The 25,922-nt window shown below is 32.2% G+C and overlaps 2 protein-coding genes across 3 annotated transcripts; both read left to right on the top strand.

The window, feature by feature from the left end:
- Window positions 1-12,944: 12,944 nt before the first annotated feature.
- Window positions 12,945-14,883, top strand: LOC115706401 (NDR1/HIN1-like protein 6). 2 transcript variants are annotated; one of them, XM_030634041.2, is made up of 3 exons: window positions 12,946-13,226; window positions 13,357-14,116; window positions 14,570-14,883. In XM_030634041.2, exons 2-3 carry the CDS (start codon window positions 13,389-13,391, stop codon window positions 14,586-14,588), a joined length of 747 nt encoding a protein of 248 aa, XP_030489901.1. In that variant the 5' UTR covers window positions 12,946-13,226; window positions 13,357-13,388; the 3' UTR covers window positions 14,589-14,883. The 2 variants fall into 2 exon arrangements, with proteins under 2 accessions (XP_030489902.1, XP_030489901.1); XM_030634042.2 differs by having other exon boundaries at window positions 12,945-14,116.
- A 2,520-nt stretch (window positions 14,884-17,403) lies between these two features.
- On the top strand, window positions 17,404-20,288 carry LOC115705996 (ubiquitin-conjugating enzyme E2-17 kDa). The gene is made up of 4 exons (XM_030633490.2): window positions 17,404-17,890; window positions 18,430-18,557; window positions 19,206-19,310; window positions 19,909-20,288. The coding sequence occupies exons 1-4, from the start codon at window positions 17,821-17,823 to the stop codon at window positions 20,050-20,052; spliced, it is 447 nt and encodes a 148-aa protein (XP_030489350.1). The 5' UTR covers window positions 17,404-17,820; the 3' UTR covers window positions 20,053-20,288.
- The last annotated feature ends 5,634 nt before the right edge of the window (window positions 20,289-25,922 follow it).

The raw sequence follows: 25,922 nt of genomic DNA, 5'->3' as shown, positions 1-25,922 counted from the left end.
TAAGAGTGATTTTAAAATTTAATTTTTTAAAATATTAGAGTGTATTTATAATTATGTGAGCTCGTTTGGTAGATCATACAAATGTCGTATTATATTAAATAATAAATAACATTATGTTTGAATAAAATATTGTATTATATTAATTATTACGATCATAAATTTTAATACAATGTTAGTCATATTATTTAATATATACATAACAAATGACATGTATTAGCTTGTATTGTAATATTTACAAAAGGGTCTTGGGTCAACCTCGACCCAGACTCCAGATTCGAACCCAAAACCAAGACCCAGACCTCAAACCCCGACCCCCGAACCCCGAAACCGAACCCAAACCCAGACCCCAAACCTGGACCAAGACGAGGACTAGGACCTGGACCCCAGACCTAGACCCGAATCCCGAACCTGATCCCATTTGGGACTGGGACTGAGGTCCAGGTCTAAGTCACGGTCAGCCTTTGGGTTTGAATTCGGGCTCCAGGACCCAGACCCAGGTTCCGCCCTGAATCCCAAACTCGGGTTTGAATCTAGGGTCTAGGTTTGGGTTCGATTTTGGGTTTGAGGTTCGGGTCTAGGTTCGAGATTTGGGTTTGGATCATGGGTCCGTGTCTTGGTTCAAATTTGGGGAATTTGGGATTTGAGGTTCGGGTTTGGGATCTAGGGTCCAGGTTTAGGTCCAGGGTCTAGTTCCCGGTTCGAATCTAGGTCTGGGTTCGGGTTCGAGTCCGAGTCCAGGTTGCGGTTGACGTTGGGGTCGAGTTTATTGTGAAGAATTTATAATTTTACATAACCTATTAGTACAAGTCAATACCAAACATAATATTGTATGAAAGAATTATTAATATAATACAATCCAATATATTACGGTGTACTAAACGAGCTCTATAAGATGTAATTATAACTCCTCTATTAGTTAAATGAATAATTACATAAGACACTATTTTTTGTAAAAAAAATTACATTTTTATGTTTAAAAGATTTTTTTTTACATTTTTACGGTTTTTCATAAAAATAACACGAAAACAACAAGTAAATTACATAAAAGCAATATGAAAATAACATCAAAACAACAATAAAAACTAACATACAAATAACAAAAAATCAACAATAAATTAACAAGAGTACAATATAAAAAGACTGCATTTTCTGTAAATAAAATTAAAAAAATCGTAAAAATATTTAAGATTCTGTGAAACCGTATTTTTGTAATTTTTATTGTTATTTTTGTGTATTTGTGAAATAATCCCTTAATTAAACTCTTTCTATTTGGGATTCGAGGCCAAGCCACTACAGTAAAAATATTTTATATGTATGTTGTCATTTTATTATAATATTATGAATAAAAAATGTGAAACTTTAATAGTATAATAGTATAGTAAGTAACTGTTAGCAAAAAAAAAAACGAAATACTATTACTATAGTAAATAATAAAAGAAAAAATTATTATGTCTTAAATTTGACACAATTTGTTTTTCTTTGGAAGAATTTTGACACCATTTTTAATAAGATAAATATCATTTTGGACTCTGTATTTTGTAAAAGTTATTAATTGAACCCTCTATTTTGTTAAATGACAAAATAGACCATGTATTTTCTAAAATAGTAAATAGGACCCTAAATTAATTTTTTCTCAAAATAAAATTTAATTATAATCCGATCTAAAAGAGTTATGACAAAACTGTTTACATTTTCTGTATCTATTCGTATTAGGAATTGTCTTCAAATTAGTTATATTAAAAAAAAGTTATCTAAAATTAAGCTCAATGTCCTATTTTTACTATTTTGAAAAATACAGGATCCAATCGGTAACTTTTGCAAAACATAAAATCTAAAACAGTATTTACTTCTTTTTTACTACTATTAGAGATATTTTCTTTGATTCTTGACACATTATTGGAGATTCTTCAATTTTATAATCGTTCTAATATTTTTGCTCATAATTTGGTTAAACTTACTTTAACTCTTGAACTCTTGACATTACTTTTATTATCCCTTTTTGTTTGAGTCCTTGTGACTCATATTTTGGCAATGGTTGTTTGATGAGAATTTCATAATTTTCACTAAAAAAAAAATGGAGCTAATATTCTATATGATTGTAAAAGTAGAAAAATATGTAAAACCACAATATTTATTGTCGAAGAAATTTGGACAACACCAAAAAATAAATAAATAACAAATATTTAACAGAAAACAACGAGTACTCAACCTAGAACAGCGAGTATTTGAACAAGACTACCCAGACAATAGAACGAAAATGGAAAAGTATAATGAACACAAATATGTATAGTAGTTCAGTCAGATCACGGTCTGCTTAATCTACTGTTGTAAATTATTTCTGTCTCGTTTATTCATGTTGGATCACTCCTTTATATATAAAACAAGACTGTCCATTTAATTACACATAACTGATCGATTATAGAACCGTTTTACAATTAATATTGACATTTGTTAAGGGAATCGGTTATGGTTGTTAGAGTTAGTTAGATTAGCTGTCACATTCTGTTATTTCTGTTTGATCTTAACTAACTCTCTTCCATGCTTTGTATCATGTGTATATATTCTGTACTTGATTCCCAGTATAATCAATAAGACACTTCTTTGTCTTCTTCATCTTTTCTCTATCTTTTCTCTCTCTGTTCTTTGTTGCTCTGTTTCTTTTACTTCTTTTGGTTATGCTTCTCTTCATTCTGCAACAATGTCAAGGAGATACAAGTCTCCTAACATGGTATCAGAGCTAGAGTTTCCACCATTATTGGCGAATATGGCAACCTCTGGTCCTGGATCGAATGTAAATGGTGGAAATTCGATCAATGCCTCAAATCGAAATCAAAACAGAGCATCAGATGAGAACGCTCCTGTTCATTTTAATCACTCGATTTCCATTAAACTTAACGATCATAACTTCCTTCTTTGGAAACAACAGGTCTTGGAAGCCATACGAGGAAATCGATTGACGAAATTCATTCAAGATTCAGCTCCTCCTCCACAGTTCCTGAATGATACAGACAAAGCCAATGGCAACTACAATCCTGCCTTCACTGACTGGGAGGTGCAAGATCAACTCCTAGTCTTATGGCTTCTGTCGTCAATGACTGAAAGTCTCTTAACTCGGATGGTAGGATGCAACTCTGCTCGTCAGATCTGGAGCGCCTTGGAGAAGTATTTTGCTCTGCGAGTCTCATCAAAGATACTGGAGTTTCGAACGAAGCTTCAAAATCTTCGCAAAGGATCGATGTCGCTGAATGAGTATCTGCTGAAAGTCAAACAAACTGTCGATCTTCTTGCCAGTGTAGGAGAGAAACTTAATGATCGTGATCATATATCTGCAATCTTCAAAGGTCTTCCAAGTGAATATGACACATTCATAATTTCCTCCAACACTAGAATAGAGGGATATACTGTCGCAGAAATCGAAGCTTTGCTTCTATCGTCTGAATCAAGAATTGAGAAAATTGATCTTGAACAAGAAATGAGTGCTAATCTTGTCAAGAGTGATGTTGAATTCTCTCTTGAACAAGAACCGAGTCTTGAAGCCTATTATGCTCAGTTCAATCGAAATATGAAGCCTCCTGTGCCAAATCGAAGCTTCTCACAGCCATTTTTTAATTCTCCTAGAAGTGGATATACTGCTGGAACTCCCAGGGGAACTGGTTTTCCATCATATCAGCAAGGTTCTAACTCTCGTGGAGGAGCTTCTATGGGCAGAGGAACCAGGTTCCCCCCTCCACCTTCTAGGATTCAATGTCAGCTCTGTCACAGACTTGGCCACAGTGCCATAGACTGCTTTTATCGATTTGATAAAAGCTTCACAGGTGCCAATACCAATATTCAACAACAACCTCAGGCTAACTTGGCTCAAAATTCAGCTGCTGCACCTACAGATCCAAACTGGTACCCAGATTCTGGTGCAACAAATCATTGCACTCCTGATGTGCAAAATCTGATGCATAGAGGCGATGGCCAAGAGAATCTCTTTGTGGGCGACGGCACAGGTTTGTCCATCTCTCATATTGGTAATTCTTCAATTCTTACTAGTTCTAATCACTCTTTAGTCCTTAACAACTTGCTTCATGTCCCAAAAATCACAAAAAACCTGCTTAGTGTATCCAAGTTTGCTAAGGATAACAAAGTGTTCTTTGAATTTCACCCTGATTTCTGTCTTGTTAAGGACCAGGTAACTCGAACCACTCTCCTGACTGGTGTTCACAGGAATGGCCTGTATTCTTTTGACCATATTCAGCTCCAGCCCTCTCCCAATTCAAACACAACTTCTGTTCCTGATCAACCAGACAACAATCAGTGTTGTTCTTTTCAAGCCAATGTCCTGAGTTCTGAATGTTCTAATTGTAATAAACCTAGCAATTCATTGTACATTTTATGGCACAATAGGCTAGGTCATCCTAGTGAAAAGTTGTTAGGCAAGTTCTTCAAACTTGTAATATTTCTGTCAATAATGAAGAACAATTCTCTATTTGCTCTGCTTGCTGTCTTGGTAAGATTCACAAACTCCCCTTTCCAAAATTTTCCATGACAGAATACAATAAACCTCTGCAACTTGTAATTACAGATCTATGGGGTCCTTCCCACACTACATCTCTCAATGGATACAAGTACTATATCCATTTTCTAGATGCCTACACTAGGTTCACTTGGCTTTATTTACTCAAAAACAAGTCTGATGCACTAAAGACTTTTCGGTAATTCCAAAGCCGGAACTTCGGTTAGGCACCAAAATACAAGTCTTGCGAGTAATTTGGGGGGGGGAATACCGATCCTTTACACCATACCTAAACCAATGTGGCATAGTTCATAGGCATCCTTGTCCCACAACCCACGAGCAAAATGGCTTGGCCGAACGAAAGCATAGACATATTGTTGAGAACGGCCTCACCTTACTTGCTCAAGCCTCTATGCCATTAAAATTTTGGGATGAAGCTTTTCGCACAGCTGTCTACATCCACAATAGGCTTCCTACACCAATTCTTGGTAATAAATCCCCAATAGAAGTGTTGTTCAACATTACACCTGACTATACAACCTTCAAAACATTTGGATGCCAATGCTTTCCCAATACAAGACCCTACAACAAACATAAAATGCAGTTTAGATCCTCACCATGCACTTTTCTTGGTTATAGCATAAACCATAAAGGATATAAGTGTTTAGACTCCAATGGCCGTGTCTACATCTCTAGAGATGTCATATTTGATGAGTTAGTTTTTCCTCATGCAAATTCCAAGTCTGTAGAGTCAGATGAACCAATAAGTTATCTGCCCTCTGCACTAATTCCCATTTCACCTAACTCATCAACTGATACAAGTCATAGGCCTCTATCCACTCACTCTTATCCTTTAAGGAATGAACCATGTGAGTCATCTACTTCTGTGTCTCCCATTCCTCCACACGTGTCCCATCATCCACCTGCTACTATAGTAACTCACTCAAATTCTTCTCTCAACTCCAATCCAACACCTGCTACTATAGATATTACCATCCCTGCTATTCCCATCACTACTCCACCAAGTGTATCAAATTCGACCTACATTCCAACCACCAATTCTCACCCCATGACCACAAGAGCCAAAGCTGGTATTCACAAACCAAAGATTTATCTCTCAGAAAAAATACCAACCACCTTCAAAACTGCCCTACAGTATGAGAAATGGAGACAAGCCATGTGAGATGAGATTCTTGCTCTTGTGAGAAACAAAACATATACTTTGGTTCCATTGCCTGCTGGAAGAGAACCTATTGGATGCAAATGGGTGCTTCACATTAAAGAAAACAGTGATGGCTCTCTTAATAGGTACAAAGCCAGGTTAGTAGCAAAAGGTTTTCACCAACAACCTGGTTTTGACTACACTGAGACATTTAGTCCAGTTATTAAACCTGTAACAATCCGAGTTGTTCTCACTCTAGCAATATCCAAGGGATGGCAAATAAGGCAACTAGATGTCAATAATGCATTTTTAAATGGGGATTTGACTGAAGAAGTATATATGACACAGCCACCTGGCTTTGAAGATCCAACACAACCTCACCTTGTTTGCAAGTTGCACAAAGCTCTCTATGGTTTAAAACAGGCACCCAGGGCATGGTTTGACAAACTACATAACTGCCTCCTCTCCTTCAGTTTTGTCTCATCAAAGTCAGATTACTCATTGTTCATCCATCATACCACAACCTCTGTTACAATGGTTTTGGTATATGTCGACGATATATTGGTAACAGGCAGTGATTCTCAAGTTGTGTCCTCTCTAATTCAGTCCCTGCATCAAAACTTCTCCCTCAAAGACCTTGGTACACTCAAATACTTTCTTGGTATCGAAGTGTAATCCACAACCAATGGTCTACTGCTAAGTCAAAGTAAGTATGCAAGAGACTTACTGTCTCGTGCCCAGATGCAGGATGCAAAGCCTATTCACACTCCCATGATCAGTGGCCAGAAGATCTCAGCATATGGCAGTGAAGCCTTTGATAATCCTCAAATGTACAGATCGATTGTAGGGGCTTTACAATACCTTACAATAACAAGACCTGAGCTATCATATAGTGTCAATAAGGTATGTCAATTCATGCAAAAGCCTCTTCAATCTCATTGGCTTGCTGTCAAGCGCATCCTATGATATGTTGCTGGAACAATACACTATGGCTTACACATGCAAAAGTCTCCAAGTTTTGAAGTCAAGGCCTTCTGTGATGCGGATTGGGCCACTGACATTGATGATCGTAGATCCACATCTGGCTTTACCATATTTTTTGGGTCAAATTTAATTGCCTGGAAATCGCAGAAACAACATACAATTTCTCGCTCAAGTACGGAGGCTGAATAGAGCCTTGCCAATGTTGTGGCTGAGTTAGCTTGGCTTCAATCCTTGTTCTTCGAATTACACATTGAGCTGCCCCAACCTCCTGTTGTTTGGTGCGATAATCTCAGTACAGTCCTGCTCACTGCGAACCCGGTTCTTCATGCTCGTACAAAACACATTGAGGTGGACTTGTACTTCGTGCGAGAAAAAGTTCAGCAACACAAAGTTGCTGTCAAACATGTTCCTGCTATTGATCAGCTTGCAGATGGTTTTACCAAGGCAATTTCAAGTCAACACTTCCCTCAATTTCGGTCCAAACTCACCATTGTCGATAGCTCCAACTCTAAGTTTGAGGGGAGGTGTTAAGGGAATCGGTTATGGTTGTTAGAGTTAGTTAGATTAGCTGTCACATTCTGTTATTTCTGTTTGATCTTAACTAACTCTCTTCCATGCTTTGTATCATGTGTATATATTCTGTACTTGATTCCCAGTATAATCAATAAGACACTTCTTTGTCTTCTTCATCTTTTCTCTATCTTTTCTCTCTCTGTTCTTTGTTGCTCTGTTTCTTTTACTTCTTTTGGTTATGCTTCTCTTCATTCTGCAACAATGTCAAGGAGATACAAGTCTCCTAACAACATTAAATTAAAATAAACGTAATAAGAATAAATGAAGAACAATTTTAAATGTGTTTCAATAAGTATAGCAACGTATGCGACCTGTAGGGTGCGAGTTGCATGTTCATATTCTCACACAAGCTCGCAGGCTTTGTATTGGAGAACATTGTCCCACATGGATTAAATGTAATAGTATTGAGCCATATATAAAGAACATGGGCTACTCCACTCATTGCCAATTAGTTTTGAGATGGAACCCCATGATTCTCAACACTTTGGGTGTGTCTTATCTTGGGAGGGCTAACGAGCCTCATGTTAAGGTATCTGCGTTTTGTTTGAGTCACATATATATGGACACCTCATACGCATTGACAACATGAGATATGAGAGTCCTTATCGAGTCATCGAATACGCTTTGTCGTTTGAACAAGTTCATTATGTAATGAAGCGATCTTTACTCAATCGCAAGAGAAGGCTACCTAATCATCGCATATATTTTGATATATGTGCGATTTGTATAAACCCCTCTTAGTCCTGCTTATTTTATTCTATGCGAGACATAGTATGTGACTAGACGCTATCAAAGTCACATCATCTCGCGAATTTGGGTTAAGCAAGGTCAACTCTCGAGGAGTCTTTAATTAACAGCTCATCCATCCCTCAAAGATTGAATACACGTGTCAATTTCATAAGAGACTGATCTCGAGTTTTTAGGTGAAAATTTCGCAGTATAACAATACTTATTTTAGTCAAAGATGTAAACAAGGGTAATTCTATTTAACCTATGATTATATATGAAGCTCGAAGAGTGAGCAATGTTAACGTTACATTTATTTTATTCATTCAAAATGCATATGATAAAACAATATGTCTCTTAAAATGAACATGCATAAAAATAACAGAACTCGCCCTAAATAAACTAATTAATTTAAGATGTTTGTAAAATTATTATGTACATTTTAAGTTGATTTATCAAAAATGTATCATGTCATTATTCTTATTTATTTGAGAATAGTAATAAAAGTTATTGGAAAAAATTTGCAGGATAAGATTTTGGTGAACGTTCGAGTATTGACCATCTTGGATTGTTTATATTACATGTCTCCTTAATTATGGATGAAGTAGCAAACAAAAAAGTTTGAGTGTTGGACGCAAAAGAACTAATTACTACTAAGCACCCTCCTTGAAAAATAAAAAGCAAAGCAAAAGCACTTGTCATTAATGACTTATCCTTAATACAAAACGAGTCGAGTCGAGTGGTGGAACGTCCCATATTGGTTAACCTATAAAGCTCATATTGCTCCACATTTAGTCTAATAGACCTCATTTTTCCATTAAAATTTGACTCATGACCTATTTTTTTATTATTATTATTAAAGGAGAAATGTATTTCATTTCATGCATAGCTTTACTTAAGTTAATGGGTACTTAGTGTTCAATTAAAGAAAATATATTCGAAAATTAATTAAAATTATCATATACTATTTATTTTAATTAAATTTCGTTTTTTTTGTTCTCTTTTTATAAAAACAATAATAATAAAAAAAAAAATCATTATATATGGTCATATTAATTGTCATAATCTTATATATCAATATGGTTAATATTAAAATTATCACCTAATTTTGTAGAATATTTTGATATAAATTGTGACAAACTTTTAAATGGAAAGCCTTTGAATTTATAAATATACGGTATCAATTTATTACCATTTAAATTTCTCTTATATTTTGTAAAAAAAAATAATAGAATGCAAAATTTAATTTTTTTTATTAAAAATATAAAAAATAATAAATTTATTAGATAAAATTATAAAAAATAAATGTAAAGATTTATATAACTAAATTTTTTACCATACAATTTTTTATCAACTTTTATTAGAGTAAAAGATGAGATTAGATCAGTAAAAATTTGCATCTAACTCTAGTATTCTATAAATTAATTAGTGACAAATCTTATTCGTATGCCTGTAGTTTTTGACAAAATAAACCCATATTTCCTTATTAAAAAAAAAAAAAGGAAAGCATATAAATTATGGCGTTTAATGGTAGGTGGTGAATTCCATTTAGTTTATCATTTACAAAGTACACCAACTTTTTTTTTTTTGATTAACTAAAGTACACCAACTGTAATATTAAAATAATCTTAGGTGCGGCATTTACTATGTGCAAGCTACTATTTTCATTATACACTACACATATGAACATCTCACCCACCCATTTGCTATAAAAGCACCACTTACCAAAATCAATTTATAGGTATGTACTAGGAGGTTTATAAAATAATCGATTTAATCCAATTTGCACGATTTAATTCGTAAAGTGTAAATATTTGTACTTGTATGGATTGGATTAGATTAGAAAATTTAAAATTTGTAATTATGCTGACTGAATGTTGATTGACATGTAAAAATAAACGATCTAATCCAATCTATACATTTTTGTAAAAAAAATTAAAAAATTATATATGTATAAGTAATATTTTAATGTAAAAAAAATAGTAATTTAAAAGTCTAATGCATATAATACAATTATATTTCAAAATTTAATAAATTAAATGTATATTCTATTTTCATATATAATTTTTTTTACATACAATTTATAATAAAAATAAATATTTCTTTATACATATTTTTTTCATTCTTTTTTTGAATTTATTATTTTATAATGTGCTCTTGGAGACATACAATAATTATAATTTATCTTATTTTATTGTTACTTATGTAAAAAAAATATTTTTTTTCATAAATATTAAATAATTTAATATTAAAAAGTAACAAATTTAAAATAATCAATTTAATCTGTATTTTTATAGACTAAATTAAATTAAATTTGAACTATTGTGCATCGATTGGATCTAAAAAAAAAAAATCTACACACTATGAGTAAAATAGTGGAGAGTAAATTAAATAGTATGTACCAATAATATAAGTAGTCCATTGGAGTTGGAAGTTCCAGTCCCACGTCGGTCGTTAGACACTCCTAGACGTACGTATTTATGTAAACTGCATTTTGTAACTGTACATGACCAAGTAACTGAGATCACTGAAGACCAAAACTGTCATTAAGAATTTAGAAGGGTATAATAGTATTTTCGTGGCCATAAGATGGCGCGCCACTTTCTGGTGGTTGTCTTCGGTGGGAGAAGAGAGAAGACAAAGTTATCGGATAACGGCAGTGAGAGGGTTTAGGCCCACGTGGACGAACATGCAACATTCACGAGGACACCTGGATTTAACCAGGAATAATGCCAAATCTGCATTGCTACTATATGAAAACGACAAATATTCATTCTTTCCTCTTCTTTTATTTTTATTATTATTTTTTTTATATAATTATTAGACACGTATTTGGATTAATTGAAACATGGTAATGCACTAACTTGGTAACATGTATTATGTATAGTTGAAGACCAGTCATTCTATACTTGCTAACATGTATACATATCACCTTTTTCGATGTATCAATGAAATAGTGATATCTATTATTTTTTATTTTTTTCTTTTTTAAAAAAAAACCTCATCGAATACTGTTGAGTCAATAGGAAAAAACTTAAAAAAATAAAATAATAAGGGTGCGTTAGATTAAGAAAAATAAGAAAAATAAAACTTATGAAACATTATTATGAAAAATAAGTACTAAGAAACATTATTATGAAATATTATTATTTCAATGTTGTTAGATTACTATTATTTCACCAATAAAAAAAATTATTATTAATTCTTATTATTAATAGTATTATTCAAATTTATCTACTCTGTAAATTTAATTAGTACACTATGAAAATTGTTTTAGAAATAAATGTAAAGACTTGGAAACAAAAAGTAATAAACAATTTTTTTTTTGTTGACTTTGAAACGAGGAATTTGAACTTAGAATCTTTTTTTTAATTGGTGAAGAAAAGTGTGAAACTATATTTATGACCACCAAATTAAAAAAAAATTCCATGCTAATTCAAAAAAAAAAAAAAAAAAAATTCCATGCAACTTCTAAAAAAAATATATTAATGCATCTTTTACTATTTTGGTACCTAACAAACTTTTAATCCAACAAAATTATATCGAGCTCATATTATAATTATCTAGAAGATTTTATAGAATTTTAAATTGCTTTGAATATATCAAAATCAAAATTTAAATATTTGGTAGCACTTGTGCATATATATCTTAATTGTATATATATTTTAATTTTGGGAAACATGTAAATTATGTTAAATAATTACAATGAAAACTATTATATAAAAAAATTAATTAAGATTATATATAATTCATCCATTGTAAAAAAATAAAAAAAATAATTATACACTTTAGAAGTTATATTACAAAACTAACAAATATTTCGTATTTATAAAGATGGAGCTTAACTTATAGTATATTTCAATTTATATATTATATTTGATTATTATTTAAATAAAGTATTTTTTAGAAAATAAAGTTTATTATTATTATAAAGTTAATATATATGTATAATTGCTTTCTACTTTATTTAAAGTTTTAAGACCATCTCTAAAAATTAAGCTATATTTCACCGTTTTGTGATATTTTTAAATTAATTTTTACTATTGTATTCCAATGTATAATTATAAATTTTAATGTAAAATTTAATATATTATTTAATGTCTACTTAATAATTTGTTAAAAAATATAAAATAATACTAATAATATAAAGATAAATATAAAATTTAATAATAATAATATAAATTATTTAATATAAAAGAACTTGTTAACTAAAATTATTAATAAAATACTATAAATGATATAATAGTAAATATATAATATTTATTCTGATGTAAATTTATTTTGATCTAAATTTGAATTATTTTATATTATCTGACATATTTATATCACAATTTTACTGTTGGAGTAAAATTTTAACAAAATGAACTATATTTTGTATTTACATGTATCTCGTTTGTGTCACCATATGCTATGTCGTGAAAATTTAAATCAATGTGTTCATGTGTTGCGTCCTTTCTTTGGTGTCTTAATTTGCTATGTGTGACCAATGGTTTAGAGTGTCATCTTGTAAATTTTCTCAAATGCTAGCTTAATTTTGTAGGGTAAGCTAATGACACTAATTAATATCCTGTACTGTTCCTTGGTAAGAGGACTTTATTTTATGTTGTAATCAGCATAATGTTTTGTTTAATCATTTGTTTTGTAAAATTTGTGTTCAGTTAGTTTTCTTTAATAGTATTGTATTAAAAAGTAAAGAAAAATTATTTTATATATTATTTTTTAAATTACTTTCATAATTTCTTTACGGATTTTAATTGTTTTATTAGTTGCTACAGAAATTTTTACATCGAATTTTGTAAAAATAGAAAAATGTGTTAAAATGTAAAAAGAAAAAAGTTCCAAAAAGAAATTACAAAAAGTGAAGTAATTAAATTAAAATAAAAAAGTAAAGAGTAGGTGTCAAAAACCTTGGATCCACGTCAGCACAAAAACCCCGCGCGTGAATCTCGCGCTTCAATTGTGTGCCACCGGTAAATACATACCCTCCACCATTTCCTTCCATAAGAGACAACAACACCCACTCTCTCTCTCTCTCTCTCTCTTCCCTTTTCTATCTTCTTCATAAATGGAATGACCTTTCTCCTCGTGATCCCATTTCTTCACATTTTCTTTTTCTTTTATTTTATTTATTCTTTTTCCTCCTATCTTTCAATCCATTTTCTTTTCTTTTTTCCTTCTTCTTCTTCTCCAATCAAGCCACATAATTTTGGATCAAGCCCTATCCCCTTTCTACGACATTAATCATTGTAATGTCGTTTGTGGTAAAATTCTCTTTCTGAGGTAGCATTCATGTTTCTCTCCTTCAAATCAGTTCAAACCTTTACGGAAATTTTTTCATTTAATTCTCTAATTCTTTGTTCATTTAATAACTATCTCTTCTTCCTTTTGGTTTCATAAAAATAAAAAACAGAGCACCGCTGAGTTCGATTTGAGGATATATCAATGGCAGATCAACCTCAAAAGCCACCGCTACAGAAACCACCGGGCTATAGAGACCCAACTACGACGCCGGGAAAGCCCCCGATGAGCAGACCGCCGCCTCGAAAACCAGTGTTACCGGCTTCTTTTCACCACACGAAACGGCGTCGGAATTGGTGTCGTACTTGCTGTTGCTTCTTCTTTGTTTTCCTACTTCTCCTAATCTTAGTCCTCGCCATGGCCGGTGGGCTCTTCTACCTCTGGTTCGACCCGAAGCTACCCGTCTTCCACCTCCAGTCGTTTCGGGTACCCAAATTCAATGTCACGGTCAAGTCCGACGGGACTTATCTCGACGCACATACCGTGACTCGGATCGAGGTGAAGAACCCAAATAGTAAATTGGAGATTTTCTATGGTAAAACCCAGGTGAGTGTTACGGCAGGGGGAGAGGACACCTTGTTTGGGTCGCAACAAGTTAGTGGGTTCCTTCAGGGGAAGAAGAACACGACGAGTTTGAAGATTGAGACGGCGGTGAAGAACCAATTGGTGGACGATGGGTTAGGGACGAAGCTTAAAAATGGTTTCAAACACAAGGGTTTGGTGGTGGACGTGGAAGCTCGAACTCGGGTCGGGTTTATCGTTCAAGGATTGAAGGTTGGGACTGTGGAAGTGGATGCATTGTGTGGTGGAGTGAGCTTGAAGAAGCTTGACAGCGGTGACATGCCCAAGTGCTCTATCAATTTGTTCAAATGGTATTATTAACCAAAACAAAAACACCAAAACTTTTCTTAAATTTTACTTTTTAATATTATATTAATTTATTGGTGTTGATTCTTTTCTCTACTTTTTTTTTACCTCTCTTTTTATTTGTGATTTGGGTTTAAGAATTTAATGTTAATTATATCAAGTAGTGCTTTTGTTTAAAAATAATCAATCATGGTTAAATGATTTCTTATAAAATAATCAATTACGCTTAAAACATAAGGGTAATCATTATTACACTCTTGGGTAATCATAACCATTTAAAACTAATATGTGTAGTGTTCACATTAAGATCTGAAAACTTTGGCTTTTACATATAATCTACACATAGTTATCTTTCATATTATAATGATTAATAATTTAAATAGTCTATTGCCTTGTGAGTCATATATAAATGGGGTTGCTTTCTATTTATTTAATATAAAAAGTTATTTTGAATGCAGGATCAACTTACATTATTGATATATGGCATTATGGTTCACATTCACATATGGAGGCTGTTAATAGAAGAAGAGTATAATGTATAAAGTACATAATTATATATATCATTTTGTTTTGGAGCTTCAATTTTCGGCTGGCATTTGTACCTATGCAAACCCCGGGTTGTTGCTAGTTTTATTACAAATATTTATGTTATAAACCTATACAACATATTCTTCACTTGGGAAAATCAAAAGGATAAAAATATATTGTAATTAAAAGTGGGATTGGATTTGTTTATGTATTGAATTTTGGTGGTTGAACTTGAATTGGTAAATTATTATAGGTTTTTTTTTTTCTTTAACATAGTAAGTGTAAGATTCTTATAGTGGTTGTGAGGTTTTAAGTGGGGCTCTTAGATCTTGCCAGCTTGACATATCTTTAGACAAGAGGGAAAGATAATTAATTATACGAATCTTAAATTAGTGAGAAATTAGATGTAATGTAACATCTCATTACTATGTTTAAATACACAATTATTTTATTTTATTTTATTAAAAAAATTCTTTTGTAGAATAAGGTGTTACATATTATTCGTTGGGTTGGAAATGAAGTGGGGTGATTACCAAGAGTGTCTGCCTCGTAAAGAAAAAAGAGTCGGTGGACAGTGAACTTTGCTTTGTAGAATAGATTAATTAGGAGATCTTTGAAAGGATCTTCTTAACTTATCCATTCTATTATATATGCAAAATAGCAAAGGCTTTTTAATTTAATCATATGCTTTTGATTTTAACTGAAAATCTTATCACAGACTCGCAATTCATAATGAAAAATAATTAAATTGGACCATGCATGCATGTGTGCTTTGATGTGATGTCTCCCAACTATTTTGTCATTACCTTTATTTATTTTCCTCTATTTGATGCGATAATGGTTTTGTTCATCTTCATGTCATGTCGATGATTTACATTGTGTTAGGGTAGAGTTTAGCGTTAGCTTGAGTTAATGTGAAAAGATAGCAATGTAATAGTTAGTTATGATAGAGAATAATTAGTATTGGATGTAGGATAGGATAGGAGGCTCATCATCTCCTCTTACAATTTGGTGTCTTATTTTCTGTCAAACTTATAAAATTTAAGCAATGCCAATTAAAGGTGTTAAATGGCCCTCAATTTCAAAAGTTAGACATGGAATATGTCACCAAAATGAAGGGAAGCAGGGGCAAACCTATGTATAGCTAAGAGGTGGCCATATACATGTAAAAAAAAAATTACTTCATATATTATTTTTTATTTTATTTTTCTTTTTAAATGTTCGATTTGTGTTATATGAGTTGTTATATAGATTTAGGCTAATACTTTATTAGTTACTATGTAAATTTCCGTAAACATATAATAAAAACTATTTAAAGTATAAAAATAAAAAAATTCTTAAAAATTATTATTTATTTTATTTTTAAAATGTCTTTAACTATTGTGGCACCTCCGAGTATCGTCTCAAGCCTATTAGAAGCCTAAGGCAAAATTTCAAAATAAGACATTAAAAAAAATTTAATAAATATTTAAACATTAAACATAATAGGACTTTTAAGGTTAGGTTGGGTCTAACTAAAGTTCCATTATTATTTTTTTGTTGGGTTGTTCATTAGACACACTACCTGAGGCCTCCCCTCCTAAATGAAAATGGAGTGAAAAAGCCAAAATAATTGGGAGTATAAAAAAAATGAGAAAATTACAATGTAGACTCATTTTACTTTATTTGTTTTAATTTTTACTTCTATTTTCGTATTTTTTAAGATATATCCACTTTTATAGATGATGTCTCCATTAAACCCCTTAAATTAATGTAAATTATATACTAGACTTAAGTAGATAGTAGGAGTGTATTAGGCAACCCACTCATAAAAGTGGGTATATTATAATAAAATATAATATAAGAGTATTTTTTATCAATGGATATAAAAAATAATTATTTTTTAATTTATCCCAAAAAATAAGGGGCCTTTTGGGCTGAGAGGCATGAGTTTTTCTATTCCAAAAGTTGTTTCACAAAGAAGGAACGACATAACAGTGTTAGTTTCTAAGAGCCTGTAACAGGTAAGCAGATACAATTGAAATTTTACCATTCGAATCATTGCCCTGAAGGCTTTCCTACTTTCAAAATGGCTTTTCAACTGTGTCCGTGTCCTGATAATACAACCTATTCAGCTTGCGAAGCTCCCACTCCCCATTGTCTATAGTAGTAAATTTGCCATAGTCAAAGAGCTTGGAGTAAGAACCTCATTCAAAGTTGGGCAAAAAACAGTACCATGAGCCACCGACGAATCTTTCCAGACATTAATATCTCTCCCATCAACAAATAGCAAACACCCTTCCTTAGAACCTCTTTTGCCTACCACATTCTTACAAAACTAAGAATCAGAGTTCTTGTAGTTGCAATGAAAAAAATAAGTACTCTTAAGGTATTTGACAGTTGCAACATAAGAATTGATCTTTATTAATGAATTTCTATCCCTATTTTATTAAAAATGCTCAATTCATCTTTATAGTTTTTCGAAAGCCTAGCTCTTGTGAGACTTGAGGAGGCAAAGTTTATCCCACGTTTTGAGAACAAATCACGGTTCTCTTTCTAGTTCCTTCAAAAAAAATTTGAACCATGCCATCAATTTTGAACGCCAACTATTGAATTTTTTTTATAATTTGCATAAAATAAATTGAGAAGAACAAACCAACTGATATAATAAGCGTTACATAGAATAAATTCAGATGGACAAAATACATGAACCAATAAAAAATGGGACAAAATATAAAAGCTAAAATGTTACATATTCATAACTTTATATCAAAAAAAGAAAAAGATTATAAAGTTTTTTTATAAGGTAAGAAATTATAAAGTTAGGAGGAGGGAAGTGCTCAAGCTCAAGTGGTCAAATGGTAGGAGTATAATATACATACAGAATATTCAAAAGTACAACAGGGCCCCACAAACCTACCAATCACCGGTCGAAATTCTTCACCACTCAACTCTCATCAGAACCGTATGCTGATTGACTGAAATATGTCATTAAAATCAAGGGTTAAGAATTCATCTCAGTCTTGCAGAACCAGGTTCACATAAAAAGGAAAAGCGAAATTATTTTCCTTTGCTCCTCTCCTCTTTTCTTTTTTGTTTGCTTCCTCAGATTTCCTTCTTCTTCTTTCTTTTTCCCTGTGTCTCCCTCCTATCCCTCGAAAGTTCTTTCTTTTAGATCCGTAACGATCTTTGACGTTCAACCATGGCATCAAAGCGGATCTTGAAGGAGCTCAAGGATCTCCAGAAAGACCCGCCTACATCTTGCAGCGCTGGTATTTTCTTGAGTCTTTACCTTTGCTCTTTGTTTTCCTAGCCCTTTCCAATACATGATCTGTAGTTTTTTGTTCTTTTGAGCATCTGGGTATTCATAAAAAGTCGTGTATTCTGGATGTAAGTGTAAATATATGTGCTTTATATTTTTGCGGGATTTTTGTATATGCCGTATGAGGAATGACGACGGTGTTATGGTTCCTTACTAGGTTTGGTGCAAAGGGTTAGCTCAAATGGGTCTTGTTTAATTATTTATTTAAGGAGATATTTTATATATATATTTTTTTGGAAGTTGTACGAGCATTCATGATGATTATGTAATATTTTGTATAATTTACGTACAATTTTTGTAAGACCTGCAAACAAATTTGTTGCTTGAAGGGAGCTATTTTTACGGGGTTGTGTAAATGCTTGAAATGCCATGTGAATTTTTTGGTGCAATATAGTAGCAGTTATACTTACATATATAAATTTGCTTAACACTTTAGTCATGTGCACTCCTACATGAATTGGTTTGAGATAAGCTTGGTTTTGGTGACAGGTCCTGTAGCTGAAGACATGTTTCACTGGCAAGCGACGATAATGGGTCCCCCGGATAGTCCTTATGCAGGGGGAGTCTTTCTAGTGACCATTCATTTCCCTCCTGATTATCCATTTAAACCACCAAAGGTATGGGTTCATGTGCCATTATTTATTATCCATTTCAAGAATTTATTATGTTTCTTGATTGATTAGTCTGATGAGTCCTGTTAATTTAATTTGGAATTCCTTTTTGTGGTTCCTCTCATTTTCTCTCGTGTTAAGAAGTTCAAAAGAATCTCGTTTGGGCAAGAAAATTTTGGGTATAATACTGATGTCATGGGAATTGGGTTTGTTGAAAATGATGTTGTTATTGATGCATGGCAAGTGGCGTACTTTAGGTTTGACTGATGTGGTTATTAGGCTTAGTTTATAAAAGTGGCCTGGTGTAGTTTTGTATGTGGCATTTAGTTTGCTATAATGGGTTGGCACTTGGTAGCTGTCGTAGGGTATCTGAATAAGTTTATCTATAATCTATTTTGCTCAGGAGATAGTTTTGAAAAGATTTGGATCCATTATGATTGGATGCCATGTCATGTAGGCACATTTCGTTTCAAGGTTTCTGACCTTGAAATTTCAAATTGGATTATTTATGTTATATTGTCAGTAGTTTCTGTGTTTGTGGAGCATGGCATGTTACTGTGTACTTGTTCTTGGCAGTAATGAAACTAAAAGAACTTTAATGCAGTATAAAGGTGTATTCTGAATTCTGATCATCCATTTATATAATTTTTGCAGGTTGCATTCAGAACTAAAGTTTTTCACCCAAATATCAACAGCAATGGCAGTATCTGTCTTGACATTTTGAAAGAACAGTGGAGCCCTGCCTTGACAATATCCAAGGTCATGATCTCTTAATGACTTTATTTATGGATGTCGTGGGTTTTAAATTTCTGCAAACCAGATAACCACAGGAGGGTTGTAGTTTGCTTAGTCATGAGAATTGGCTATTAGTGAGTACTATGTTGGAAGTTACTTGAGAAGTCTTAGTACTACTCTGCCAATTAGCATGTATTGCAAATTGGGAATGGTATAATGCGACCATGATTTAGGTTTCCCTTTTATAGTGAATTTCTTTCAGTTATCTACTTGAGAAGAAATCCTTCTGTCCAATTCAAACATGCTCAGAAAATGTCCTATCGGGTTGTTTATTTCTCTAATTATATAGTCTGTGCGTGCATAATCTTGCTATTTTTTTGACTTGAGTTGACAAATGAACTGCTGTATATTATATTGTATTGTAAATGTCATCATGTGCATATCATCTAGATTCTATCAAGGAATTTATATTCCTTGAGTAGCTTTTGAACTACTGCTGGAAAAAGCTTTAGAGAGAATTTAGTCTTCCAGTCTCATGCACAGTTGCTTTGCACCATTCTTTCTGTCTTTTCATTTATGGTAGTTTTTAAGTGGGTGGGAAGGGTTCTTGTTTCTATTTTAGGTGTTGCTTTCCATTTGTTCCCTGTTGACGGACCCAAACCCAGACGATCCGCTAGTGCCAGAGATCGCACATATGTACAAGACGGATAGGGCCAAGTACGAGACTACTGCTAGAAGCTGGACCCAGAAGTATGCCATGGGCTAACGTGCTTAGTGGTGAGGGCATTTAGGAGGTTGAATAATACCTTGTTATGTATAAAAATGAAGTGTGGTTTGTACCTTTTAATATTGCAATAGATTTATATTTGCTCTCTTGAAATTAAGACTATTATCTGTATTCTTAATTATGAACGTCTATGTAGACCTCTCTCAATGTTGTTTGATATACCAAGTGATGTATTTTTCTTTATGTTATCATATATTTAGCCTTTTGGTTTTCAATTATGTACAAGTTTGACTTATTCGTAGTCCCACTCCAAGACCAGGTAGTACTGCTTTGAAGGTTGGGGAATTAGCCTTGAATTTTGTTGACAGTTGACTGTTACGATTCTTTCTTTGTAATTAATTACGTTTTGTTGGATCAAATCTTAGGCAGTCTTTCTTTCACAAGAGTAGTGCAAAATGTTCTACATTGTTTGGCAATTTTAGAAGAAACACTTAAACTTAAAACTAAACTGCAGAATTCATTTTAGGACACTTCTACCATTATTGTTTATTACAAGAGTAGGTGAGTAAAATTATATTACTTTTTTTTCCCCAACGATGTCACTTTTACGTGGTCAGTTAATTTTTACATTTACATAACCTAAATACTATATTACACATATATTTTGAAGGTTATTTATTACCTACCATTTTTTCTTTTTATTTATTTTTTAAAGTGGATTTCATTCAACAAACTAGAAATTACAAAGAAAAAAGCAAGTCTCTCTGAATAGCAGATCTTACAACTGAGGGATTGACCCAGGGCAGGGCGTGGAAGTACTCTTTTGGTTGGAGTGGCTATGGCTCCATTCAATTTCAAAAAACTGGATTAATAATAAAAGTGGAGTTATATATAAGTATAAGGTATCTTTGAATCATTAATATTCACTTTAAAGAAATTGTTATTGTACAACTTTATGTTATAATTCGAATAATAAATATATGAAGGAGGTTTTAATGATTACATCAAATCTGTAACCACTTTGGTTACATTTATTTTCAATCATTGGATCTAAAAGGTTGTGATTAATTTAAAAATTAAATAAAAATAATTAATAAATTACCTGTAACCTGATACTAACCTGATTTTATTTATTTCTTTATAAATAAAAAATAAAAAATATTTATAAAAATTAGTTATGAAAAATCTTATTAAAAAATTAATTTATTTTAAATATATAATTAATTTGAGTTTAAAAATGGAATTTTTATCCGTTAGTAACCTGGCAGGTCATTAAAAAATGTAACCATCATAGTTACATTTTTAATATAACCATTGAATAGTCACCCATATAATATGATTTTTCTATGTAATAACCAATTATTTTGTCAAATAATGTAATTGTAATCTTTATATCTAAATAAATGATGCATTTTAAAATATAATATAATTATTAGATAATATAATTAAATAATTAATATCATAGTAATTATATATTTACATTCAAACTCACATTAATAAATAATTGGACATTTTACATCTAACACCTTTAATTGGATCTAATTTACAATTATGCATGTTGATACAAAAAGCGATCAACTCTATAACATCTGATAAACAATTGCGGCCAATGAATATATGGACAGAAAATAAAAAAGAGAGCACCAAAATTATAGTAGTTCATTCTCTGTATCACGAAAGTAATGAAGATAAGTACACTTAGAGCTTTTATTATTACTAAATGTTAATTGCCTTACAAGAAAATTCAAGAAAAAAATGATTAAGTCTAGTTTCGCTCTACAATTTTTAAAAAGAAAAAGTGTAAAGAGAGAGAAACTCTAACATTGTAGAAAGAAAGTAAAGTGTGTAAAATAAACTAGGGGAGCTCTTATTTTATAAGAAATGAGGTTTAATTAAATTACAATAAAATAATAAGTAAATTTACACAAAATTGGTTGGAAAATCCTACACTAGTTTGCTAGTCAATTTGAGGCTCGAAACTTCAGAATTGTAAGAGGGTGTGAGACACACTGAGATACCCCTTCAAAACAGCTTTATAAATAGTTACAGATAATCATAATTATTCTCAATTAATTAATAGTTAATAACTACGCCAATGGGGCGGGTAACCTATGGGGGTATAGTAATTAAAAAAGGGAAATTTGAAATTCTATGCTTAAAATGCCATTTTATTTTTTTCCTAAATGTATAGTTATTAAAATTGTTTCTATATGCCAACTTTTTTCATTTTCCTAAACTACCCCCCTCATTTGAATCAGCCTCTCTCTTCCTCTCTCTTCATCTCTCTCAGCCGAACCCCCTCCCCCACGATACCCATCTATCACAGCCAAAAATTGTTCAACCCATCCCTCTCACAACCACCCATCTCCGTCGACGCTCAACCCGACCTACCCACCGCCGTCGAAGCTCAACCCCGACCAACCACGGCGACCAATCTCAGGCGAACCCGAAGCAAAAATGTCGAAGGTGTGTTTGGTTTTCTTCTTTTGTTTTTTTTTTTTTAAGTGTTAAAAGATTGATTTAGATGTGTTTTTTGTTTGTGAAACTTTGTTGCAAAAATGTCCGACCAATATCTGCTGTGGGTTTTTTTTTTTTTTTTTCTTCGGATTTCGGAGGGAGGAAGAGAGGCCGATGGTCGGACCTTGGGGTCCGATGGGGTCCGACCATCGGACCCCAAGGTCCGACCATGGGCCGTGGGGTTTTTTTTTTTTTTTTTTTTCTTCGGTATTTCGGGGAGAGGCTCGATGGTCGGACCTTGGGGTCCGATAGGGTCCGACCATCGGACCCCAAGGTCCGACCATGGGCCGTGGGTTTTTTTTTTTTTTTTTTTTTTTTTTTTTTTTTCTTCGGATTTCGAGAGAGGCCGATGGTCGGACCTTGGGGTCCGATGGGTCCGATTGGGTCGGACCCCATCGGACCCAATGGTCCGACCATCGGGCACAGTGGGTTTTTTTTTTTTTTTTTTTTTTTCTTTCGGTTAGAGAGATGAAGAGAGAAGGGGGCTGAGATGGGTTGCGAGTTCGTCGGAGTGGGTTGCGTGGGTTGTGTGCTAATCGTGGTGGCTGGGTTGTTTTGGGTGTTGGGTTTGTTCGGTTGAGAGAGAGGAAGAGAGAGGGTTTCAAATGAGAGGGGTAGTTTAGGAAAATTGGTAAAGTGGTCATATATGACCAATTTTATTAACTTTACATTTAGGGGAAAAATTATTAGATAATTTAAGCATATTAATTCAAATTTCCCTTAAAAAACTGCTTCTCATCTGCACAATTGTCATTTAATGTTTAAACATTTTAGTAATAAAAAGCTTCAATAATAATAATAATAATAATAATAATAATAATAATAATAATAATAATAAAACAACTACTTACTAAACTAAAATAATTAGAGAAAACACGACAATAAACTAAAAGGTAACTGCACCATCATAGTTTAGGCTAATTAGCAATTTTTTCTCTCGAACTTTGACATGTACTAAATCATACCCCTTGAACTTTTTTGGCCGTTAAAAATTCCCCCTGAACTATTAAGATTGTTAGATTTAAGGACTTTTGTCTAATTTTAGTAAAAAAATTATAACATGGATGAAAGTTTAGGGGCCATGATTTAGTACGTATCAAAGTTTGAGGGACATGATTTGATAGATATCAAAGTCCGGGGAGCATGGTTTCGTACATAAACAATCACTGAAATAATAAAATTGAATGAAATTAGACAAAAGTCCTTAAATCTAACAACCTCAATAGTTCAGAGGGAATTTTTAACGGTAAAAAAAGTTCAGGGAACATGATTTGGTACACGTCAAAATTCGGGGGGAAAGATTCCTAATTAGCCTAAAGTTTATTAGTAGGCCATTTTACTAGGTTCTTTTTTGGGAAATTTATAAAAATACTGTAATTTGGGTTAACTTTTACAAAAATACTGTCACATGACAAAGTTTTCTAAAATACTGTGTTTTTATAAAACACCAGTAAAACACAAAGCAGAACAACTCAAAACAACAGTAGAACAACTACAAAACACCAGTAGAACACCAGTGAAAACTTAACAGTTAACACAGTATACTGCAGTATGAAACTTATAAAAAAACACAGTAAAAAAGTAAATAATACCATCTGGCAGTATTTTTTAAAAAAATTAGCAAAAGTTGGTATACTATGTAAATTTTTTTTTTTTTTTGTAATAATAAAAGAGAGGAGAATCAAACTTGAGATCTCCTCTTTGTGAAAATATGTGAATTCAGGTATTAAATTATGCTTACGAATACGAAGATATTACTAGTTAACCAAAAGAAATATAGAAATGTGATTTATTTGTTAATTTTTTTATATGTAGTAAAGAAAATGGTATATCCTTATAAAAAAAAAAAAAGAAAATGTGGTAGTTGTAAAGTTAACTGTTCAACTTTCAAATAGCAATTCAATTGTGACTATGAGAAACATTAATAGTAACATAACATAATTTGTGTATTTTTTTTTTTTTTTTGATGAAATATAAACTCAAAATTGAAATGCAAAAGTAGCTCTCTCTTTTATTGCTTTTTGATATTACCATTTTTATTTTTTGACGACATGAAGAATAACCCATGCATAAGGCTGAATTATCTTCTTTTTTTCTTCCCTTACTTATAAAAAGTTAGTTCACCCAGCTTAAATTTTATACCTATACAATCTAGTAGTTTATCACGTAACACTAGACGTTATAACAGGGCCCCAAATATTTGCTCTTTGGAGTTTGGTCAAAAAAGCAAGTGTTGCAAGTTGCCAATTGCATGTAAAGAAGTATGATCTGTTCATATCAACTGTAACTTACTTTGAACCAAACCCCACTACGGAATAAAAAATTTAATATACTATTGAATAATTGTAAGGAAAAAAAAAACATATTTCTGATCAATTAATAACGACAATATATATAAGCACCCGTTGCTTGTATGTATTAGTTTTGAAAAATGATACAATTATAAGGCCCACTGCCTTGTGAATGTAGAGTCATATAGCATTAACTGAAGATCAGACACCTTCTAATGGTTTCTACTCTACCATTGCCATACCATTTCTATGAACTTGTAAGGATTTTTTTCTTCTATTTATAAAATTAGGAATAAGAAATGAAGCATAAAATATATAAAATTGGGAAAGTCAGGTGAAATAAATGAGAAAAGAGTCACAGCAAATAAAGTGAGTGTGAGTGTGAGAAGGTTTCTTTTCCATTTCCCACCTAACTTCTCATCTTCCCTAGCCACACCTTTCAGTCCAGTCCAGTCCAGACCATTTCTTTTTTATCAGACCGAATTACGGTCCAATCAATCACGCTGTTGCTCGCTCGCGGCCCTGTACAATTTTGTTGAGAATTACTTACTCTTTTTTTTTTTTTAATTTTTTTTCTTAATTCAAAAGATACTCTTTTTTTTTTTAATTAAAGATTGTTACAAAGTCATATGACTTCCTTTCCTTTCCATTAATTAAAATATACTGACGTGGGTATATATAAATCTATTACTCAAACATGATTAACTACATGGAAACGTATACTACGTTACAGCCCTTAATTTATTTGCTTACATTTATGGGTCTTTATATGTTGTTAGTGCTTCAACTTTTAATAAGTGAATTACTAACGAGAATACCAAAGTATTACTGCTGATGAAATACAAACAATCTTAGACTACCTAATTATTATTATTTTCTAATAAATAAAAAATTATCTTATTTGTGTTAATTAATATTTGATGTAGTGTACGTAGTTATAACTTATAATATATCTATCAATAATTTTATTTATTTTTGAGTATACAAACTACAAAGTGAAATTTTCATTATTGACTGAAGGACCAAATCCAATACAAATTTTGATAAGCCAAAATGGCAAATCAATATCACAAATGACAAATAGGATCAATATACATAAAT

This window comes from Cannabis sativa, chromosome 1, assembly GCF_029168945.1.
Source record: "Cannabis sativa cultivar Pink pepper isolate KNU-18-1 chromosome 1, ASM2916894v1, whole genome shotgun sequence".
Classification (NCBI taxonomy): domain Eukaryota; kingdom Viridiplantae; phylum Streptophyta; class Magnoliopsida; order Rosales; family Cannabaceae; genus Cannabis; species Cannabis sativa.
This window is presented reverse-complemented; position numbering and strand designations above follow the sequence as displayed.

What these genes read in the sequence shown, in the direction of transcription:
- LOC115706401 (XM_030634042.2), top strand. Translation starts at nt 13,389, where the DNA reads ATGGCAGATCAACCTCAAAAGCCACCGCTACAGAAACCACCGGGCTAT.
- LOC115705996 (XM_030633490.2), top strand. Translation starts at nt 17,821, where the DNA reads ATGGCATCAAAGCGGATCTTGAAGGAGCTCAAGGATCTCCAGAAAGAC. An exon ending in GCCTACATCTTGCAGCGCTG is followed by an intron (nt 17,891 to 18,429) that starts GTATTTTCTTGA and finishes TTTTGGTGACAG; the next exon opens with GTCCTGTAGCTGAAGACATG. An exon ending in CTGCCTTGACAATATCCAAG is followed by an intron (nt 19,311 to 19,908) that starts GTCATGATCTCT and finishes TTTCTATTTTAG; the next exon opens with GTGTTGCTTTCCATTTGTTC.